The sequence below is a fragment of the Mesoplodon densirostris genome, chromosome 12 (genome assembly GCF_025265405.1).
Source record: "Mesoplodon densirostris isolate mMesDen1 chromosome 12, mMesDen1 primary haplotype, whole genome shotgun sequence".
Classification (NCBI taxonomy): Eukaryota; Metazoa; Chordata; class Mammalia; order Artiodactyla; family Ziphiidae; genus Mesoplodon; species Mesoplodon densirostris.
The window spans coordinates 44487576-44504393 of NC_082672.1; the positions used below are offsets into that span (position 1 = coordinate 44487576).

The window sequence follows — 16818 nt, forward strand, 5'->3', positions numbered from 1 at the left end:
AAAATTTGACTTGATACTTTCTTAGATTATCAAGTGAAGTTATAGTTCATTTCTGGGAAATTTCATTTCCCCATCACGTCTGTAAGCTTTTCCAAAGGAAGGGAAATTTCAGACATTCTTGGGGTTTGGCCCACCATGCCATGGCAAACCAGCACATTGTAGACATTCATTAAATATAGAAGTGAATTTACAAAATATTTGAAGATTTTTTTTTTTTTTTACACATCTACACACTGTTGCTCCTCCTATTCTGTCCAGAAGAGGGCAGTGGGCAACACTCATCTCCAAATTAAAGACTTTCCTATCCCTTCCCCCTTACCCTAACTCTCACTCACTACCGAGGGCAAAAGCCCCCTTATTTCAAGCAATATTTACTACGGTGAAAATTCAATGCTCCAAAAATGTCTGGTTGCTCACAATAACAAAACAGCAATAACAAGATTTGAATTACAATAGGATCCTGGACAGAAAAATAACTGACTGTCATTAAATAATAGACAGTAAACTCATCTTGATAATTTTATAGAAATGTTTATTTTTTCCATGATTTATATGAATGTAGAAAGTTTTGGGGCAAGATTCATTCTTGCTACATTGATGTCAACTGTGATTACAAAATGCAAACATTAAAGAGGTAATCAAATCACTAGATATTATATTTCACTTAACTTACTTAATGGGCTCATATCTCTTTCAGTTTATTATAAGGGCAAATAAAAAATACAATTGTACCTTTCTCTGGTCTAAGATCTAAAAAAAATCTCTTTAGTCACACAAAAATATATCTCATGCTTTCCAAACATACTTATGGTCAGTTTTATTATCAGGAGATGCTAGAGACAAAAATGATCATTTAAATAAATCATTCCCGTTTATTGTGGAAAATATTTGAAAAGTATCCTAAAACTCATCATGGAGCCAAGTTGTGTTAGGTAGGCTTCTTTATGTTGCTGGCATTTGGGTTGTCAGGTCATAGGGGTTTATTGTGAGGATATTCTGGGACACGACAGCTAAGCCTCATGGAAGAACAGAAATTCAGTCTGTCTTGTCGTCTCAATAGCGGGCATTTATGGTTCCCTACTTCAGTCTTCTGCCATTTTGGAGACTCAACTACTCTCTGGTTATTATGCTCTTGCAGCTACATATTAATATCATTCTATTCTTCTATATCTTCTCTCCATCTCAGTGATTCTGCTGCCTCTTGGTTTCTGCTTACTCTCTTTTTCCCCAGGCATTTTTTGTCTTCTGCCCAATCATCCAAACTGACTCTCTCTGTGTGTCTCACATTCAAAGTCCCAAGAAGAATCTCTAGCCTGTGCAGCCAATCACTAGCCCTCTGCTGGGTAGAGTTTTCATGCTAAGCCACTTCCAGGCCTATAGCCAAACTATGGACTGACAGTCCGGGTTCTCAAATGCCCAGCCTTGTCCATTATCTATGGCCAAAACAATAGGGTAATGAGACACAATGCATGGCCATCATAGGGAACCCCTCAGGAAGGGCATTTGGTTATGAAAAACATCCTGAGTTTTCCCCAAATGGGGAAAAGTAATTGGCAAAGAACTTGTTCTTCCTGTCTCGGAAATTAGTAGCAATAATTTATGAGTCTTACTTTACCTATGAATGCTCTGCTCACTTTATTCATCTTACTGATGCTGTTGTTTGTTTTCCTTTGTTCCAGAAGCTAGAAGTCCTGTATAGAATAGTGTAGCAGGCTCCATTTAGCATGCTAACTATAAGGTATTGAAGTAGGGAATTGTCATTGTTATGCATTTTGGAGATAATAATCAAGTAAGCAAACCTTTCGCCAAAAAAAAAAAAAAAAATCCCTCATGAGGCAGTCCAAGTGAAACTACATTGTTAGTTGAAAGTAAATATTTTAGACCATTAGCAAGAGTGGGGCAGACATTTCTTAGAACAGTAAACTCAGAGGGAGGCTTTGGTGGAAGGGAGACAACCAAGTTCTCCTAAGAAAAATGATTTTGTACTACAGTAGATAGTATTAGGTTTTTCTTATGAATTTCTTATAAAGGAGCCAATCATAAAAGTTCTGGTCCTCTAATCCTATGGGGCTTTTGCTTTTGTTTCTCTTTTTCTAAATCCCTTGCAGTCCTTTCTCTTGGCAGTCTGTGTTTTTTCAGAGAATGTTACCAGCGATGACCTGATTTTTTTATGTGAATAGAAAAACTGCCCAGGTGAAGTGAACTTGAACCAGGACATTCGAGTCAGAGACATCAGCATATCTTAGGATATTTTTTTTCTCTTAAAAACAAAGCAAACAGTTTTGTTCCTTATGTTTCTGTATTTTACTTGCTCTCCTTTCCCCCCCACCCCCGATATTTGGCTCCTTTCATTTTCTAAACAATGTACATTATTAAAAGAAGTACTTTCCCTGAAAATTACCATATTTCACAATTCTGAGTATAAGCCTAAATGGAATGCACCCAGGACCAGGCACAACACGCAGGATTATGTTGACATCATAATTCTGTGCACGAAACAGAGAGGCTTTTTTCTGTGCTTTGAACGTTTTGTTTTGTTTTTTTTTTTTTACCAGGATGAAAATTTAAATCTCAATTTTAAAGTTGCCTCCATTCCCACACCACCCTCCCACCCATCATGTAGACACACATAGACAGACACATACCCCTTCCTTTTACACACAACTTACTTAAAGGGATAGACGAAGAAATGCAGCCTGAATGGCATAAAAAAGAGGGAGACTTGGAACATTTTTATTGCTAGGCAATGCTTGCCCTTTGTGGAAATCTCTCACTGATGCGGAGGACTGTATTTTGCCGTGATGTATTTTGCTTTTACCGCATCAGGGCTGGGAGCGTGTCATTGCCTCTGCCTAGTGGTCAGCATCACCAGATGATAACACGTCCTGGATCAGCCTTCCTTCTTCTGGAACATGTGCTCCCCACACACATACTACTGGAGGCCAACTTCCACTCAGCTCAAATCTATCCACGTCAGGCAACTCAAAGATAACCTGCCAGGAATCCCAACAGTGCAGGGTGGGGAGGAGTAGAAGGGGCAGGGTGGCTACCACTAATTTCACCTCCGTCAGACAGCCAAGCATTGTGACTCTGTCACAGAGATTCCCCAATCCTAAAATATTTAGGTATCTTGCCACTGTTTTATACTAGAATCATTTGTAAATAGAAGATTGAGTACTTAGCCATGATGGTATGGGCCCCTAACCCCACCCAAAAGATTGAAGTGGGAAACGGAGGTCCTCAGAGTCTATGTTGCATTCAGGAGCCAGACATTCCTTACCTGTGACTCACGCAGGGAGCTGAAGGGTGGGAAGAAGCCAAGTGACAGACTGGGTCACTCATCAGAAGAGTCTGGGCAGCCCTGGAGGGTCAGATTCACAGCGAACAGGGTGGACTGGAGACCAGGTCAGAGGGCAGTTCTTAGCACAGCACAGGCAGAGGTGGGTCCCAGGGTTAAGGCACCTTGTGTGCCTAATTCCCAACCCCCTTCCTAGGATTACTGCTTCCTTCCATCCCTCCACCAAGCAATGGAAGCTAATCAGATTAAGCCTAAATAGAACATCTTTCTTTGCTATTACTTACTATTTTTCAAAGGCTAACTCACAATTTAGTGGTAGAGGTCTATTGAATTACTTTACTTTTTCCAACATATGATATTAAAATAAGTGAGAGCCCTTGGTAAACAGGGATTGAATTCCATAGAAGTCACAGCACGGCACCACACAGCCTTCCAGAGAAGGATGGCCTCACAGTTAGCTGAATGTCAGGCCATTTTCCATCTTAGTAACATTTTTGAGCAAAGGCCATTTTCCTTCTTAGTAACATTTTTGAGCAAGGAAGACGGGAGTGGAAAAAATTAAAAGGAAAGAAAAACCCTTTATAGTCATAAAATTCTCAGTATTTAAGAATGGTGAATATTAACAGCAAAAGGAACACACAAAATATTTTGAAAATTCTTACCATTTGGTCCAGAAATATGGCGGACAAGAACTGCCTTATATAAACACCCACGCACTTGCTCTGTTCCCCTTTGTACCCCTGGGAGGGGAGAAAGAAGAAAAGCGTAGGAAGTTTTCATTTGTGGACAAGCTTGTGTGCATAACCACAAGATCTGTGGATTCTGCAGACTGATTAGGTCGAACCCAGAAGACTACATCAATTACTTAAGGCAGATTCCAAATATGAAGGCAAGGCATCTGCAGGAAAATTACGCTTAAACTTTTATTGTGACTACGTTTGTGTAATATTATTTTTCTTTTAGTCACAGAAAAGTATCTCTTAAGGCTCAATTCTCAGTAAATTCTGCAAGTTATCTCCCCTTACTTATGAACGTCCATCTTCCACTCCTGTTCATGATCCAGTCTTAACAAGCAAACTGGCTTTCTCTAGGCATCTTGTCTCCTTAGCACTATTACCAAAGGTGTTCCAGAAGGAAGTTTTCAATCTTCCAGATATCTCAGCCCATGAAAATCTAGGCTGTCCTAAGTTTCCACTGGAGACTCTTGTTTTTATTCCTATTGCTTAACTTATTTGGAAGAAACTCATGAGAGACGGACTTATGAAACAAACCTATATGTGTGGATTGAAACTAGCAATCACATGGGGAACGTTTCATTAATGTAACTATTTACAATGAAATTCCTTACTGAGAGATGAACACAGTTGAGGAAACAAAACCCCCAAGGCTCAAGCAACCTTCATCTGAGCCTAAAGATTCAGAAACACATGGGGAAGGCCAGCCACACTCAGAGACACATGGAAGGCCAGCCACGCTCTTGGTCAGCCCTGCTTGGTGTGACTCTTAGTTTGTGTCAGAACTAAGATTTTGTCCTGACTTGCCCTGACCTCTCCGTGAGGCTCCAGGGTAATGGTTATCAATCCTGACTCCCCCATAGAATCTCCTGGAACTTTCCCCCCCAAATCCTGATGCCCAGGCCCTAATTTTGACCAATTAAATCACACTCTCTGGGAATAAGACTCAGGCATCAGAACTTTTTTAATGCTCCCCAGGTGATCTTAATGGGCATCCAGTGCCCTAGAGCAGGGGTTTTCAAACTGCGTTCCTTGGTGCTCTAGGGTGATCACTGCAGAGGCAAGGTGGCTTGTGATGACTGCTACCCCTCCCGTCCCTCAGTCCAAATTCTTCCAGAGTTACCACTCATTTTGTCTCCTTTAAGTGTTTCAAATAAAATAAAATGTCATTGGAAAAAAAGTGGAAAACATCAGAGAGATGTAATCAAGGACAGTCTCGATTAAAACAAAGCCCACCAGTGGTTGGGATAACTAGCTTATCTCTCGCAGAGGAGGTAGGGAGAGAAGTTTTATCTCCCAGGACCTTCACTCCAAAGAAGATGGATATTGATCAAACACTAGTCTGTAACTCTATATTTGTCTGCATATTTCTTTAACCACTTTACTTCCTATATAGGGTCAGTGAAACTCACTCATAGTTAGCCAACTGTTTAATGAAGCAAGCGTTTTAAAAGCACTATCCCTCGTGTTTCCTCTCATGGCACAAATACCAACAAAACTCCTGGGAGAATCATCTTGATCTGTGGATATCGTCAGCAATTATTATTATTGCAGAAGCACATCCTTTTATGTTAAAATCTAAGAATAAAACGTTGTTACAATGCAACTAGTAATCATTTTATAGGTTATGTATTCTGCCGCAGGATGCATATATTCTGAGGTATTTTCTAAGGCAAAATTATTCAATATTCGCCTGAGTTGATAATTTTACTTACTTTATCCTATTCCTTGAAATGATCTAGAGAATGTGATTAGGTGAGTTGATTAATTCATTTTTCCCAATTTAATCTCAGTTTTCATTACAATTTAAAACGTTTGAAGATTTTTCTCTGGCATTGGTGTAGCTGTAGGGTCAGGAAATTTGAAACTGTGAAGAGAGAGCTGTTCACACAGACAGACAGAAAGATGTGCTCTAAAAGGTATAAAAGTTAAAGTTTGGGGACTATTCTAAATCTTTTATGAACTTTCCCTTGCTGAAAATTCCTTCTTTATCAATTGTCATTTTTACTTAAGGAAATAAAATGGGAAGTTGACCTCATCAATATAGAGAACTAGAAGCATAGTTAGAGCATAACTGTCTCAAATATCTAGAAACCCAAGGTGGAAAAGCTGTGCTGAAAGGAAAAGAGGCCAGGGACCCAGACAAAGGCCAAGAAACTTGGAGATAGGCATCAATTCCCAGGAGTAGGTCAAGAAGCCAACTGACTGGGAATTCATGTGCTACTGGCCTTAAGATTTAGGACGACAGATTTGAAAGAAATTCTGATGTATTAATCCAACACTCTAATATTACAAGTGAAAAAACTTGCTTCAAAAGATTAAATAAACACTTGAGAATATACCAACACGAGGCAGCATTTATGTGATGGAGGTTAGGAATCAGACTAATTCAGGTCCAAATTTAAGCTCTATCTCTTACCTGTGGCTTAAACGTAAACTTTTTGAATTTTAACCTTGTGAAATTTTAAATATAAATCTTATGTAAAGTATCCAGCACATAATAGTTTGTTAATAAATTTTAATTCTGCCTTTCCTCTTCGGTGGAATAGCAAAATTTAGAATATGATCTCTCTTACAGCTGGGCAAGTATTCTTTCTGCATAACTCAATTTTAACAAACTACTGAACTTTGAAAATATTATTTGAAGCAAACTAAAAGCAGTTTTCTTCCACACTCAAATATGACATTTTATGTTTGTAATAAAAATCTTCTGAGCTCCCTGGTGGCGCAGTGGTTAAGAATCCACCTGCCAATTCAGGGGACACGGGTTTGAGCCCTGGTCCAGGAAGATCCCACATGTCGTGGAGCAACTAAGCCCACGAGCCACAACTACTGAGCCTGCACTCTAGATCCTGCGAGCCACAACTACTGAGCCCGTGAGCCACAACTACTGAAGCCCGCATGCCTAGACTCACAAGAGAAGCCACCACAATGAGAAGCCCACGCACCACAATGAAGGGTAGCCCCCTGCTCACTGCAACTAGAGACAGCCCGCACGCAGCAACGAAGACCCAATGCAGCCAAAAATAAATAAATAAATATAATTTTTTTAAGTTAAAAAAAAAAAGAATCTTCCAATCTCCAAAAGGGATTAAACTAACCTAATGCTCTTGACCAAAACCCTACTCCAATAGGTATAAGTACAAAGCCACTGACACTTGCGTTGCCTACAAGTAATCCCAGGCGTCCTTCTGGGGTTACGCTCCATGCTCAAGTCCAGCCTCAGTAGCTCAGCTTGCGCTTCTACCTCTCCTAAAATCTCATTATGTCCCAGTACACATTTGGGGCTTCATTTAGGTTTAGTCAGAAGCCACTGCTATGAATGATTAGAACTGGAGCCAGATCCTTCCTTGTGTTAGCTCCTCAGGGCAATCTAGGTTCCCCTGGGAACTTTGGGCAATGATGGGATTGGTTGAATACATGACAACAATCAAGGCAGCAACCACACAAATGAGAAAAGTCTTCATCCTTGCAGCTGCCATATAAAAGGTACATGTACAGATCCACTGCTCCTTGCTATTATCTCATAGGTGAGGGGCTGAAAGTATTGACTTTATTCTGGTTGCATGAATGGGCAAAGGAGAAGGAGAGGGTAGGAATGGGTTAAACAAGAATCAAGACCACAAGATAACTTAGCTTTTTAAAATTATTATTAAATTAATGAGATTCCAATAGGAACATAGCAGTGGCTTAGTTCTGAATCTAAAACCATAAGGTTTCTTAAAAATCATATAGAGCAACAAGGAGAATAATGGGAAACTCACAAACTCCATTTTCTTGAAACAAGAGAAAATATTTCTCCATAATGAAAGTGTATAACTTGTAGCAGGGAAAATTGATCCAAAAGACCTACCTGAAAGCATATTTGGTGCTGTTTTTGGACTTTAAAGATGAAGAAAGAATTTTGTGAGAATATAGGTTAAAAACATCATGTTAGTAATAAATTAGGATGGCATCAGATGTTTCCTTAACAGAATTCAATGACAAAAGACAGTGGAGTAACACTTAAAATATACTCAAGTAGAGAAAGTGTGAACCAGCTAAACTGTCCTTCAAGTATAGAATAGGTCAATAACTTGAATATGTAAAAATTCAGGGAATAGGATTCCTGAGAACTTTTTCTGAGAATAATACTGGAGGGTAAACTCCAGGCAAGCAGGAGTTGATTGACAAAACTTCAGCAAAAAGAACTGAGGTGAGCACATAGTTTATTTCATTATATAATTATTATGAAAAATTTCAAACCTACACAAATATAAAGAGAGTATGTAATAAGTCCCAAGTACCTACTATCCAGCTTCAATAAGTATCAGTATTTTGCCCATCTTGTTTCAACTATCAGCTCCCCCTTTTTTTTGCTGAAATATTTTAACGAAAACTCTAGACATTCTGGTAATTCACATATAAATATTTCAATGTGCACCTCAAACTGGTAAAACATAAACCAATGTGCTATTATCATACACATCAAAATGAACAATTCCTTGAAATTATCTAATACCCATTTAATACCCATTCATATTTCCCTAAATATCTCAAAGATATCCTGTGTCAGTGGTTGTTTGAAACAGGATACAAATGAGGCCCACATGTTGTCTCTGGTCATTACGTCTCTTAAGTCTTTTATTCTCCTTTTTTTAATGCCATTGGTCTACAGAAAGCTGGGTCATACGTCCAATAGCATGTCCTATATTCTATATTTACTTGGTTGCTTCCTCATGGTGTTAATTAACTTGTTTTCTCTTGCCTACATTTCCTATAAACTACGAGTAAGATCTTGATTAGAGTCAGATTTAGTTATTTTAGGAAACAATATTTCACAAATTGTACTGTGTACTTACTCTTGCACTGCATAACATAAGGAGTCACATAATGTGTGGTTGTCCCATTTTTAGGGATGCTAAGACAGAGGAGTGGCTTCAAGTTGCATGCTCCTCACCCATCCCGCCTTCACCTAGTAGTTCAGAATTCATTATTTGTTGTCCAGATCCATTATGTCATTAGGGGTTGCAAAATATTTATTTTCTAATTCTGAAAAGCTCTACAAAGAATAAGATAATTTAAAAATCAGTAAGGTACAGTGGTATAAAACTAATATGCATAAAGTAATAGCTTTTTCATGTACTCAGATAACCATCACTTAGAAAATATCACGGGAAAAAGAAACCATTAGACTAGCAGCAAAGAAGTTACCTACAAATGCACAGTGCTTGCAAAACTTATGTGAGGAAAACTTTAAAATATTGTTAAGGGATGAAAGGTCACCTTGAATAAGTAGAAAATACATGGAAAGTTACCCCATGTTCTCAGGTTGATAACAGCATAAAGTCTAATTCAGTAGGTCTGGGGTGGGGCCCAAGATTCTGCATTTCTTCTAGACTTCCTTCCTTGGCGTGTCCTGATTTGTGCTTTAGAGCAGTGGTCCCCAACCTTTTCGGCACCAGGGACCGGTTTTGTGGAAGATAATTTTTCCACAGACTGGGGTTTGAGGGGGATGTTTCAGGCGGTGATGTGAGTGATGGGGAGCGATGGGGACTGGCAGGTGAAGATTCGCTCGCTTGCCCGCTGCTCACCTCCTGCTATGAGGTCTGGTTCCTAACAAGCCACGGACCGGTAGTTGGGGACCCCTGCTTTAGAGCAGTTGTTCTCAAGATGTGATCCCTAGACCAGCAGCAGCCACACCTGAGAACTTGTTAGAAACGCAAATTCTCATCCCAAGCCTACCAATCAGACACTTGGGCTCAGCAGTCTACATTTTAACAAGCCCTCCAGATGATTTTGGCATGCATTAAAGTTTGAGAACCACCACGCCAGCACTTCTAAAATTTAAGTGGCATAGGAATCACCTAAGATCTCGTTTAACAGCAGTCTTGATTCAACAGGTCTAGGATGGGGTCTGATTCTGCATTTCTAACAGCTCCCTCATTTACTGATGCTGTAGTTTGAAGGCAACACTTTGAGGAGCAAGACTAGAAGACCAATCTGTTTCTAGCTTACTCAAGGCCAACCTATCCTGTACCTTCTACTGCCATTTTCTTCTAGGTATTAATGATAATAGTATGTTTCTCCTCTCAGTTATTTATTTTAAACTGAATTAACTCACATCAGTGTGTTCCTCTCAAACCAAATTTAACCAAAAATCATTAAAAATGAATTTCAGGCTTTGGTGGAGCTAGTTTGGAGAGGTACCTATTCAACATCTATCAAATCATTCCATAGAGGTTATACTGCTTCCTGAAATCAAGAGGAAAAAATTATTAAGGAAACACCTATGCATAGGGAGAATTTTTGTATAAATCTATGCATAAATTCAATTTGCCTCTAATTTCTCTCCTTTAATAAATTCTGATTTTCACATATTAGTGTTCAGGCTATCTTACTTCGTAGTGCCCCCAAATCTGATGGCTTAAAACAACAAATATTTTTTTAAGCTCATGATTTTCTGGATCAGGGATTTGGACAGGACATAGTGGGGACCCCTTTGTAATGTCTGCAGCCTCAGATGGTATGGCTCGAAAGTCTGATGGCTGGAATGACTTCACTCAGACCATAGACCTGGGACCTTTTTTCTGGCTGTCGGTTGGGTCCCCTGGTTCTTCTCCATGTCTTGTCTGCTGAGGCTGGAATGTCCAAAATGACTTCTTCACTCAGATGCCTGGTACTTTACCTAACCTATCAATAGAATGACTCAAAAAGCTGGAGTTAGCCAACTAACTCTTTTTAATCTCGCTCTCTTTCTCTTCATTTGTCTAACTTGGCTTTCTTCAGAGCTTGGCGCTCTCAGGGTAATTGGAATTCTTACATGGTGGCTGGCTTTTACCAGGCTGAGCATTGCCAGAGACCAAGGCATAAGCTGCAACAATTTGGCAATCTGAATTCACTTCTGCTACATTCTATTGGTTCATTAAGGTCAGAATCAAGAAGAGAAAGAGACTCCATCTCTCAATTGGAGCCACTGAGCTAAGTTTAATTTCCCATGGTTAGGTTTTATTACAGTGGAACTCAGATGCACCAAAGTTGCACGGGAGAAGATCTGGCTAGAATCAAAGTAAATGCAAAAAAAAAAAAAATACTAGCTATAAAAACTTCTTAGAAAGTTCCAGCTCATAGAGCCCATAGTTAGCATCTCTTCCTAACTCTGCTTTCAGTGACATCACCTTGGTAACTTGAAATTACATCATAGAAATTGGCAAACACTTCAAATCAGGGTTTTTTTTTTTTTTGAGAGCCAGTTGTTAAACATTTATCACATACCATGTTTAAAACCCAAACAATATGTCAAATATTGCAACATCACAGCCCCTACCTCCCACTCTCCCACCTACACACACACACACACACACACACACACACACACACACACACACACACACACACACACAATCTGACTCTGCACCTCCAAGTTCCCAAGGATATGTTGTTTCAGGTCTTATACTTATAGGATCCTTTCCCCAATTTGGGATAATGTTCCATGGTAATAAGGAGTTCATCCCCAGGATTCTCCAACTAGGAGGCAAGGACTCTCTGTGGTATAAGATGTGAGCCACAGCATAGAACATAGTGCCTCTCCCTTAAATATCAATCCCACTAAGAGATTTAAAGGGAATTAAATATCTGTATAGTTAAACTAATGTGGATATATTACATAATAGAATGCAAAATTTGCATTCTGTAAGTGCCCACAAAAGTGTTTTTACTTTCTTATAAAGTCACAGGAAATAAATGAACTTCAAGGTTGAAAAAAAGTTTTAACATGTAATATTAATATATGTCTATATCAATAGTCATAAATATATATATATGTATATGTGTGCTTGTGTGTATGTGCACATGTGTATTTTTTAATGTAGAAATGGTTTCATGAAGGCAAAAGTACCTAGAGCCCACAAAAGTCATAATACAGCCCTGACCGTAGGGGTCTACTTTCAGTGCATAGTGGAAACGTGAAAAGCTCTGAATTTTAGGCATCATATTCTTTTAATGTGTTATTTTGAGAACCGGTGTCTTCAGATTCCAAGGAAATGAATTTCAAATGATAGAATTTCACACATCCTTGAAAGGCAGTAGGATAGATTTACTGAGTGAGGATTTCCACCAACTACACTGCAGATCCCACTGTACAGAAGTCTGCTAAGAGTACCACACTCACTCACTCACAAGTCACAAATGAAGCACAGCTCCCATCGTGTGAAAGTCCTCACGTTTACTTCAGTCACTTGTGCTTGGCTCCCTCAGATCTTCCTCTTTTCTTTAACCTCTACCTTTCTTTTTCCACACAGCTTCTCGTGTAGGCCAGTAGGCCATCTCACCTCAGTATCTGAACCAATTCTGCTGTGTCATCATCTGTTTGATCAGCTTCAGACTCCCCCTCCCCCCATTACATGACCTTACCTTCGACTCGCTCTCACCTGAGCGCTGAGCACTGAGCACTGAGCCCTCTGTTCTTCCCTAATTCATGGTACCCAGGGTCTACCTAGACATGGTGGATGCTCCCGCCCCAGCCCTCAAGAGTGTCCCCTTCTGCACGAGTCTTCTCCCTGAAACCCTGGCGTTTTTCTCGTCAGTTTAGAACACTTACTCCGTGCCAGCAGCTTTAGATCCATTTACGTCCAGCATCCACTATACCTTCCAGCACCCCTCCAAGGTAGGAGGAAACTCTGAGGAAACTGGGACCCTGAGGGGTCAAACCAGTAGCTCTGGGCCACATAGCTGGTAAGTGGTGGAATCAGTATTCAAACCCACGGAGAGCAAACTCCAAGACAGAGATCTTGCCACTGCTCTACCCTACCTTCCTGAGGAATAGCAAGCCACCCAGCTGGATTCCATTTCTCTGCTCCACCCACAGACGCGGCACCTTTTGCCCCCAGCCGCACACCCAGCTGTTGGTCTGGACTCTTTGTCGCTCCTGCCTGTGGGAAGCACTGTAGTCGGCACCTGTGGTGACACAGCTCCCTTTGTCCACATCTCTTATGTCTCTTCTCCTAGGAATCAGCCCCAGGCCCTTCTCATTCCTCTGAAAAGTAAACAGGTCAGCGTGCCCAGGCTAAGCTATTGGGAGGATGTGCATGATTTCCTTATGCTTCCGTTTAGAGAAGAAAAGTTCACACAGTGACAAGTGTTTGGATCTACCTGAATGCAGTCTGGTGCCCGAGGACACAAATCATACGTCACTCATTTTATCATAACACTTGTAATTAATACCTTCCTTCAACCAAAGAAGGAAGACGTTTGGGAGCCTGGCATGTTTTTATCTAAGATGCGCTTTATGCATGAAACAAAAGATTTTGTTTGGGGAGCATTTTTAGGCTTAGCAGCTTATGAAGAGAGTACGACTGTATTGCCAACCAGTTTTGGAAAGCATGATTTTAGAAAAAGATCTTGCCTTGATGTGTTGTTGAAAAGGCGAGTCTAGGCTGAAAGAAAGTAAAATTACACTATTTCCAGCACATTTATTCTTAAACAAATAGCATTCCTGACAAACTGTGGATCTATTTATCTACTCTTATTGCTTGTTTTGATTTGGGGAGCATCATTCCTTCTCCTCACAAGTAGGAATTCAGTCTTTTCCTGAGGCCAGGGCCAGGCTCACATCTGGATTTGTGCTCACGTACCTGGAAGGATGACAAGCTACTTCCTTGTGTCAATTAGGTAAAGCTATAATTTCCTGCTGTTAAATAAAACAGTGCCCCAAATCTTGAGCTTCTAAAATAATGTAAGAACTTTTTTTAGCTATAGAGCACAGAGCACAGGACGAAACCTCCCTGGAGAATATGGTCCCGTTTCACTGAAGGCTATTTAGAGACTGCCAACACCCACTTTATACAGGAAGTTCTTCTCCATCTTGACAATATTTATACATAGAGATAGCAGTGGCCAGAAATCATGCAAGGGAATCTCTACACTGATTATATTATGTGTGGCTTTGAAAAGTGTTATCTCATTTCGTTCAGCAATATTTTAATCGATGTGTGTGTTTTTCTGAGAAACCAGTTTGAAAATAATTAATAGAAGGCAGTAACTTCTAATTACTCTGCCATTAGCACTCTATTATGAGTTAGTGTCATGCATTATTTACAAAATCAACCCAGAGAGGTTGTCTTAAAGTACATAAGTATTTACGTATGTATAACTCAGAGGAGATTTCTTTTCAGAAATGGAAAAGACAAACCAATCAGCAATTTTACTAGCCAAGCAACCACTAAAAAGCTTTTCCTCAGATTGTCTTAATGCTGCCCCGTGTTCCAATTTCCATTTAGTTTCAAAATGTTTTAGGAGGATTCAGACTCAGCCCTGACTCAACAGAGTACAGAGGGAACACTTCAAGCTCACTCTGGGGAAAAAAAGAAAAAAGTCATGTTTGTCTTTTCTTACCTGAGGCTGGGCTTGCAGGGACAGTTTCAGTTCTTCGTTGTCCGTAGGGGTCATGCTGATTTTGCCGCGAGGTACCTTGTGAAGTTCGTCCCAGCACTCTTTGGGCTTGTCCTTGCAAATCAGCCCCAGGAGTCTTGAACTTTTGGTCCCACTCATGGCACATTCATAAAATGTCCCATTGAGCAAAGCCACAGAAAGCCACATCACTGGAGCCACCAATGAACTCAGAGTGATCTGACCGGGGACATAGAAGCAGCAGCAGCTGTGGCCCCTGGGGAAGATTTTCCTGGGATTCACACAGCAGCCTGTGAAGAGTCTCCATGACCTGCTGTTCAGAAAGAATCCCAGGATCAGTAACACCCAGGCAGGAGCAAAAAGGAAAACCAATCCGTACACAACATTCTCAGTGCTGCAGGGACACTTAAAAGCCACGAGTGAAAAGAGACGCTCGCCTCCCACAGTCAGCAGAGCCAAAAAGCTGTAGCCAATAACAGTTTTCTGGTTGAGGATGAATTTTTAAATCCCCTGAAAAGCATCCATGTTGGAGATACACAAAGGGAAAACGCTTCGCTCTTATTTATTGGCAGAGCAGCTGTGGCAGTGGCCGAGGGTGGAGCTCTTTCTCCGTTAGAAGCAACAGTCCTCCTTCTCAGACTGAATTCAGCCAGATAAGGAAACAGTGTCATTCCCTAGGAATGAATATTTCCCAACAGTGTTCAGATAATGCCTCCTACTGGTGGATATTAGGCCATGAAACTAGAGCCAAAACACTGAGAATTAGAGTAAATTCAAAGTGAACAGCCTCCATTTTTATGTTATTTCCATGTGGCTTGGATTGAGAATCAGAAAGAAATTGCGACTCTACAGATAATAATAGTCTAGGAATTTTCCAACCAGAGGAATCAACATTAGCAGAAATAGGGTTTCAGCCAATTGATTGGGAGCCATTGAATCAAGCCTCCTAGCCTAGAGTTTCATGATGGTATTTTTCTCCTGTTGCTTAAGACTTTTGCACTTTGACTTAAGATCTGGAAGATTCATTTTACATCCTCTTTAACTGACTAGTGACTTAAACCAAATGTTAGGAGTTGGGCTATTTGAAATTTATACGGAAAAGTTCAGGGAGAGTTTGAGTTTTGAATGAAAGACAAAGTGAGAAGGGTCCTAATCATTTCTTTCCTAGACTTTCATAGTAACCTCTTGATTGGTATCTCTGCCTTTGAGCTCATGCCCACCCCCATTCTCAACCCTAAATCCATCCTCTATGCTGACATAAAGGAGATCCCTCGAAAACAGAAAACCAGTTCCTCCCTAGCTTACTCACACCTTTGGGGCTCCCTGTTACCCACAAATTGATAGATGCCAACTTCCCCTGAACCTCATCATGGTATTTCATGCCCTTGACATGTTCCTTCTATCTGGAATATCCGCCCCCTCCCCCAACACACACACACCTGACCTTGTCCACCTGGCAAACTTTCACTCAATATTCATAAACAGGGTAGAAGCTTCTTATTCTGTGAATATTTCAAGGGTTGCTACCAAATATATAACATTGTACTTGCAGAGTTTATCATAGTATTGCAGTTATTTTTAAAATATCTATAGCTCCTCTTTAACTGTGAGCTCTTATAAAACAGGAACTACATCTTATTACATTTTGTATCCTGGGCATCAGTATGATGTCAAACACAGAATGGATGTTTACTCAATAATTCGTTTTTCAAATAGTTATCGAACTCCACACTCCACTCCACAGTGTGCCAGGCACTGTGCTAGACAGACAGTGCTCAATGAGTACTATTGAATGAATGAATGAATGAATGGTGAAACTTTTAGTACTTCTAATTATAAATAATTTAAGGAAATTGTCTCCATATCTGTCCTACACCGCTTTTGATTTTAAAATTAAATTAATTAAGGCACTTGAAAGACAACAACAACAAAGTCAAGCTGACAAATTTCCATTAATGAACTTCAGATTCCAGACCTGTATATTTTGTGACAAGGAAGTCCCTTGGACTAGAAGCCATGGAACTAAGTTACAATGTAACCTTAGCCATGTCATTTTACTTCTCTGAGTCCCAGTTTACTCATCTGAGAAACTGGAGGTATGCCAGAAATAGTCTCCAAGGCTTCCTCTATCTCTAGGCTTCCTCTCTGAATTCTTTCAGCTCTTTAAAACAGCAGACCTTTTTGAGAAGCTGCTTTATGACTCACTTATGTACTCACTTTTGTCGCAGGAGCGACAAAGAGTCCAGACCAACCTCCCACCACTAACCCTTGTTCCTTCTCAGAGACTAGTCATCCTTGGTGTTACGGCTCCCTCCACTTCCCAAAACACACCCTTGGGTTTAATCTTCCCATGGCACCCTCTGCCCTCTGCTCTGTCGCCTTCCTGTTGTGGCAGGTGTG

General features: G+C 40.3%; 1 protein-coding gene across 1 annotated transcript; it reads right to left on the bottom strand.

Moving 5' to 3' along the window:
* Positions 1-3285: 3285 nt before the first annotated feature.
* On the bottom strand, positions 3286-15024 carry CALHM5 (calcium homeostasis modulator family member 5). The gene is given in 3 exon segments (XM_060115138.1): positions 3286-3394; positions 3961-4038; positions 14404-15024. Coding segments are annotated over 3 exon segments (678 nt in total). The 5' UTR covers positions 14944-15024; the 3' UTR covers positions 3286-3334.
* Between the last annotated feature and the right edge of the window lie 1794 nt (positions 15025-16818).